This window comes from Salvia hispanica, chromosome 3 (genome assembly GCF_029641045.1).
Source record: "Salvia hispanica isolate PSC_SH4W2 chromosome 3, Shi_PSC_v1, whole genome shotgun sequence".
Lineage (NCBI taxonomy): Eukaryota > Viridiplantae > Streptophyta > Magnoliopsida > Lamiales > Lamiaceae > Salvia > Salvia hispanica.
This window is the reverse complement of record NC_142694.1, coordinates 59,312,159-59,319,292: the sequence shown is the minus strand read 5'-3', so window position 1 is coordinate 59,319,292 and position 7,134 is coordinate 59,312,159. Positions and strand designations below refer to the sequence as shown.

Genomic DNA, 7,134 nt, shown 5'->3' with positions numbered 1-7,134 from the left:
TCCTCAATTAATATCTTTATAATTAGAAATAAAATCTCACTACAATCTTCAATCTAAAATTTGAATTTGAAATTTTGAAATTATGTCTCGTCGTAATTAGGCAATCTAAACCTAAATATGGCAATCAATGAAAATCAGTATTAATAAACCAATTAGCATCGTTACTAAGCCATCTCGATCCGCGTCACAGCACCAATCGGCTAATCGCAGCCGTACATTTAATGCGAAGAAACACAAATTGCCGCACCCGACACCGTCAGATTCCACTAGGGAAGGACAAACAGCAATGATTAGTGACCGTCAGATTCTCCTGAGCAATCCATCCATCGCCCACCTATAAATAGACCTCAGCCTACTTCAACTTTATTTTAATCGTCTACTCCGCCGAGAAGAGAGAAGAGGCAAGAGATATACGATTCAAGGTTGAAGATAAATTGAAACACAGAGATCTGTCGAGTGAAAGGTGAGTTTCCTGCATTCTTCTTTTGCTTTTCTTCGTCTGATTCTTAAATTGATCTTTAATCGTTTATTGATTCATCCTTTTTACATGATTAGGGTTAGGTTTATGCCTTTAGCCGTGATTCTGATTACGAGATTGTTAGTTGAGATAATTCGCGAGCGTGTGTTGTTTATGTTTGTGTAATTTCATTTTCTTGTTGAAATTAGGGTTTTATATGTTGCGATGAGAAGTAGTGTTGATCGGTATATGAATTAGGGGAAATATTTGGAACTAGCCTTCGCTTGATTCGTGTGATCTCTATTTTTCGATAATCGCGTTTTAAACGCTAGTGATTGTGCCATGGTTTTGGACTACAGATGCTTGCGTTTAATCGAAGAATTTAGTCCACTTGTTCATTTCTAATTAGGAATTAGTAGTTTTTGTTGTAGTTTGGCGATAATGTTGGTACGTTTAAGCTGCTAGTTTACATTGAATTGATTTCTCTTCTATCAGGAAATCTTATCAGCGTGTATGTTTTTCCAATTAATCTCTATATTTCAGTACTTGCTTTTCAAAGGCCAATAAATCTAAGTTGTTTCCATGGTTTTGGAAGACAGATGCTTGCATTTAATTAAAGAATTTAGTCTGCCTGTCGATTTCTAATTAGGAATTAGTAGTTTTTGGCTGTAGTTTGGCGATAAATGTTCATATGTTTAAGTTGCTAGTTTACATTGAATTGATTTCTTTTGTATCACATGAGCCTGTATGTGATTCCCTGTTGAAAATTGCATAATAATCATGAATTAAATTTTGTTGCAGATGGCTCGTACCAAGCAGACCGCTCGTAAGTCAACTGGAGGAAAGGCTCCCAGGAAGCAGCTTGCTACTAAGGCTGCTCGTAAGTCTGCCCCAACCACTGGTGGAGTGAAGAAGCCTCACAGATACCGCCCTGGAACTGTTGCTCTTCGGTGAGTGGGCTCCTACTCAACTGTTGTTTACTTTGTATGCTTATGCTTATGCTTATGCTTATAGTCTCATTTTTGTTGTAACAGTGAAATTCGCAAGTACCAGAAGAGTACTGAGCTCTTGATTAGGAAGCTGCCATTCCAGAGGCTTGTCCGTGAAATTGCACAGGACTTCAAGGTAGACTCAGAACTAATAAATCTTGATTTTTACTGAAACAGTTGAATGAAATCCTAACTTGTGAATCTGTATTTGGTTGCAGACTGATCTGCGTTTCCAGAGCCACGCTGTTTTGGCTCTCCAGGAGGCTGCTGAGGCCTACCTTGTTGGTCTGTTTGAGGACACCAACTTGTGTGCCATCCATGCCAAGCGTGTGACCATAATGCCGAAAGATATTCAACTTGCCCGTCGGATCAGAGGCGAGCGTGCTTGAAGTTGCTGGTTGATTTTGTTAAAATGTGGTGGTGGTATATGGTGGAGTTGTTTAGTTGGTTATGTTGGTAGATAATATCAGACTTCTTAGTAGTTAATGTTTGTGTTTTAGAAACTTTGGTATTCAATTGTTCTGGTATGTGCTATAATGGGAAGAATTACTTTGGATATTTGAAAATTTATCTGCTCTTTTGGCTTTCTATCATCTGGTAATGCATGTTTCATTCTTTTAAGTAGTATTCCATTAAATAAGGTTGTGTGTTGCTAATTTCTGGTCTGCCAAAGCCATATTTATTCAGTTCTTTTATCTCGAAACATTTGTTGCTAAAACTGTTTTATGAGTCGTTTTATAAGCATTTTGCGTGAAATAGGTGTTATTTGTAGTTTGTTTGTTAACTTGGATGCTTGACCCAACAAAAATTGCAATTGTTTCTTCATGTTATCATCTTTTGTATATTTTTCATATCTAAAAAGGTGACATTTGTGATTTTAAACTACTGCCTCATTTGTATATTTCCCAATCTCTAAAAAATGACGTTTGTACACTCTAAATCATGGATACTACTACTACATGAAGAAGTCTTCACTTTTGTAATATTTTTAACAAAGTATTTTTTGAATTTTCCAAAATCATTGACCTTGCCCCAAATTTTTTTAATAATAGTGAATTATAACTTTGTAATATTTTCTTTTTTTTTTCTCAGTGCTGCCAGTTGTTTCACAGATATACATGCATACATGCCATTAATGTGCTAACTCCATTTTAAGTTCTTTTGAAACTAACTCCATACTAGGGTATCTTTAAATAATTTAAGCACACGTTCAATACAATCAAGTTATGATTACATTATAACAAAAGAAATCTAATCTACCAGGAGGTGAAAATTAATTACAAAGGTTTAATGAACTTTAACAGAGGGTTTTTTAATTAAGAAAATTAAAAGCTGGAGAATAGAACTAGCATGGCATTTTTGAATTAAGATGCATACTTGATGCCGTCGGTTCATTTTTAATTTAATTCGTTTCCCTGATTTAAAATATTTTATATCCCTAGATCAATATAATTGGAGTAATTATTATTAGGAAATTCATCAGGTTAGAATTTAATCTATAAATAATGAATCTTAGTGAACTGGACAACTTTCTCCTGATATAAGAGTATTAATTAATGAAGTCGGTAGCAGACGGATTTGATTGATACGGAGTATATATTTATTTTAAATACCAGAAATAATCAGTCAATGAGATAGCTCAGATTAATCATAATTGAGGGATTGGATGAGAGATCAATATCTATTTTTGATTGTGGCACAAAATAATATATTGCTTGTTCGCTTGAACTAATTTGGTTTCGATTAAATTTTAAAGTTCGAATAGGTTAGGTCCAGATTTTCCTCTATGGATCTCTGGTCTAACCCTTAATTACTCATGATATAGGAGAATGAAAATATGATAAGAATAATAGAGAGAAAAAGAAGGAAATTTTCGAAAATCCCATATAGGAATATTCAAAATTTATATCTTGTGAAAGGGGATATATGAAATGATAAATCATAAACCTTGATATGGAAGGATAATTATGGGATATTATAAATATCCAAGAATATCAATCATGGGGTTATAACTTGAGTATACTTTTTGTCTGTCTTTATAGAGGAAATCAACACTTCTCTAGGTCAATTCCTATTTGTAGCGAAAGACTAGATCTCGAAATCAAGTCCTAATTTAATCAAAGTTAGCTTGACTGGTAAGTCCGACCTCAACTCTTTTTAGTCCCTAACTTGTTTACTCAGCTAAGGGAAAAACGTGGAAAATAATTGTGTTTATAGATGAGTGCAAGAACAATATGAAGAAAATAAAATTGTTATGGTAAAATAGTGGTGATGATGAAAGTGATAGTTTCTTCGTAACCACATCCAGTATTACTATTACTCTGTAACTCCATGTAACATTCTTTTGCCTCTATTTGAAAAGGCTTTTTTGGCCTATAAAACAATGATTGACAAGACATGAATCCGTTAAAGACACGATATAATTTAGATTGACACGACTCAGTTACAACAAGAACCTAATTTACACAATTAAACTTGATTTACACAATTTAAACTTAATTTACTCTAATCTAAAGAATAAAATTAGTGTAATTTTTTTAATGAATAAATAATATTCCATCTGTACAACAAGAGTATGCACATTCTAATATCAGAAATTCTTTTCCCTCCAAAAAGATGATGCTTTTTAATTTTATCTCTTTCTTATTTGATCAATTGTGCAATAATCTCATGACCAATTAAAAGCGCATATCCTTTAGAAGACAGTGAAATTATTATTTTTAATAGATTATCCAAACCCAACCCAATCAAACCCTAACCCGAAAGTGTCAAATTCTCAATGGAGTGATCTGATAAGTAAATAAATCCAAAAAAAATTGATCTGAATCCATTAATTTCATATTGAATTTTCATATCACGTTGAAATGGTTTTGGATCGTTTGAATAAGGCTACACAGGATATTGTGAAGCATGGAGTTGTCCAATCATAAATTGGTGGTAAGGATTCCAGCCTCATCACCAACTAGTGGACGATGATTGGTGGATCTTTCTATCACGAGAGAATAGCCTAAAGTAGATAATATTAATAATAATAATGCCCCCACCATATCCGACCCTTCAAGATCCCCTCAGCCAATGCCAATCTCCAATCTTAACTCCAACAACTTTCCCTCTAACAAAATTGTACCCTATATTTCGGGGAATCCCAAATCACTATATAAAACTGGACCATCAAAATTTCATTTTTCTTTGCGAAATTGATGAAAATATTATGCTCAAGATGCTTTCACACATAAATGAGATTTTTTCACAAAAAAAAAAGAAGAGAAATCGGCACAAATTATAGAAGCAAATTGGGCACATACATAATCAGAGTTTAGCAAGGAAATGAAAGGCGAAGAATCATGAAGCGAAGGGGTCGCTTCAAAGAAGACTGTAAGACTACTATAGAGACAATAGCAAGACACCCAGATACAGGACCCGAATGCAGCTATTCGTTGTCAGGCTTTGGTGCTGCGTCCTTGATATCTTCGTCTTCCTGTAGAAGTCAAAAAAACAGAACCCGTGAATAAATTTTACTTGAAACATATTCATGATCTGCTTTAAAACTAAAAACAAGCTTACATGCATGTCTGAGGTCCACAAAGTAAGGTTGTCGCGGAGAAGCTGCATGATCAAGGTGCTATCTTTGTATGATTCTTCTCCTAGAGTGTCCAACTCCGCAATGGCCTCATCAAAAGCCTTAAAAGGATAACCAAATATTATAGCTAACAAACCAATATTCAGAATCATCAAAGCAAGCCCAATTTAGTTTATTTCAAGAACTCGTATGCATGTTTTTCACTTGAACCCCCACTTTAAGCAAAACAAATACTCCTACATTATGAAATTAGTGTAGTGAAATCCTTGTACAATTAACAACAATAGAGAAAGAGAGAGCAGGCAAAGTTGGAATTCTTGATGATACCTGTTTGGCGAGATTACAAGCTCGGTCAGGGGAATTGAGAATCTCGTAGTAGAAGACTGAGAAGTTAAGTGCTAGCCCAAGCCGGATCGGATGTGTTGGGGCAAGCTCGGTATTAGCAATCTCCTGTAAGACCAAACACACATACACATTTAGCTACCAAAAATTAGCATGATCTGTAGTTATAATCCATGTTAAGTTGAAGTGCTTCATAGTTTATCGTCTTCTTCTGAAACATATAAACAGATTGAAGCATGGGGATAGATGAAATAATCTCAACATTTATTTAAAATAAAAGTGATAGTTTGGATTAGGAGTAAGGTATGGATCTAAATCTAAACATAGTCCACGAGTACTTGACATCTGAATTGATTTAGGCGCAGAAGAACTTAGCTACAATTTTCAAATCAAACATCAATTGAGTTATGATGAACGTTATAGTTAGCTGCAATTTCTAAATCAAGTGACAATTTAACGAGTGATGCAGTTCCATTTCGCTACAATTACCAAATCAAGCATTTTTTTAACAAGTGATGCAGTTCTATTTAGCTATAATTTCCAAATCGAACATCAATTTAACTTATGATGATAGGGCTAGTTAGCTGCAATTTATCAAGTGAATTTATCAAGTGATGTAGTTCCATTTAGCTATAATTTCCAAATCGAGTGCGGAACTTCCTAAAAATCACAAAATCAATTGAACATAATTCAATACGGATAAAAAACATATATTAAATGAATGAATCTGCAAAACCTAACCTGAGCAGACTTGTAAGCGGAGAGAGTGTTCTCAGCGGCATCCTTGCGCTCGGATCCAGTCTTAAATTCGGCCAAGTAGCGATGGTAATCGCCCTTCATCTTCAAGTAAAAGACCTTGGAGTCGCCGGTAGCGGCGGATCCGATGAGTTTGGTGTCGAGGAGGTTGAGTATGCCGTCGCAAATGGAGGAGAGCTCGGACTCGATCTTAGATCTGTAGGTTTTGATGGAGGAGACGTGAGTGTCGTTGCCGCGGCTCTCCTCCTTCTGCTCGATGGAGGAGATTATGCGCCAGGAGGCGCGCCGAGCGCCGATGACGTTTTTGTAGGCGACGGAGAGGAGGTTGCGCTCCTCGACGGAGAGCTCGTCGCCGTCGACGGCGCCGACGACCTTCTCCATGAACTCCACCATCTCCTCGTAGCGCTCGGCCTGCTCCGCCAGTTTGGCCATGTACACGTGCTCCTCGCGTGGGGACCCCATTCCGATTGGTTTCTCTACTGCTGCAAACGATTTTAGAGAGAGAGAGAGAGAGAGTATGAATATGAAAACGGTTTCGCTTTATTTATTGGTTCAATTGATTGGGCCAAATGGGCTTCGTTTACTATGTTGGACTGCAATATACTTTGTTGACTACCCAAATTTATCTCAAACTAACAAAAATTTGGTACTAGGAATTTGAAATGTGAATTGGTATGGTTGACGAAAAAACTTCAAACCCTATCAATTAAATTATTGTAAAATTAAATCAATAATTGTTTTGATAATTAATGAATGTTTAATCTTGGCTCTGCAAAAAATTGAAAAGAATGTCTCCCTTAGTTCCAAGATAAAATAATACTAAAATACAATTTAGGATTAAGTTGTGAGATTATTTTAGTCATAGAGGGTTAGCTATGACTAATTATCACATGATTATCCATCTAAAATTAAGTTATGGGATTGAATCTCATGAACCAAACACACTATAAATTTAATCTCGAATACAATCATACAAACCGAACACCCCCTTAGTAGAATATGAGTTTCAC

At 35.5% G+C, this 7,134-nt stretch overlaps 2 protein-coding genes across 2 annotated transcripts; one reads left to right on the top strand and one right to left on the bottom strand.

The window, feature by feature from the left end:
• The first annotated feature begins 304 nt into the window (after nt 1–304).
• On the top strand, nt 305–2,034 carry LOC125212432 (histone H3.3). The gene is made up of 4 exons (XM_048112604.2): nt 305–463; nt 1,259–1,407; nt 1,492–1,582; nt 1,665–2,034. Exons 2-4 carry the CDS (start codon nt 1,259–1,261, stop codon nt 1,833–1,835), a joined length of 411 nt encoding a protein of 136 aa, XP_047968561.1. The 5' UTR covers nt 305–463; the 3' UTR covers nt 1,836–2,034.
• A 2,672-nt stretch (nt 2,035–4,706) lies between these two features.
• On the bottom strand, nt 4,707–6,642 carry LOC125214800 (14-3-3-like protein 16R). The gene is made up of 4 exons (XM_048115960.2): nt 6,110–6,642; nt 5,354–5,476; nt 5,011–5,127; nt 4,707–4,924 (listed from the first exon to the last, which is right to left on the bottom strand). Exons 1-4 carry the CDS (start codon nt 6,584–6,586, stop codon nt 4,877–4,879), a joined length of 765 nt encoding a protein of 254 aa, XP_047971917.1. The 5' UTR covers nt 6,587–6,642; the 3' UTR covers nt 4,707–4,876.
• Between the last annotated feature and the right edge of the window lie 492 nt (nt 6,643–7,134).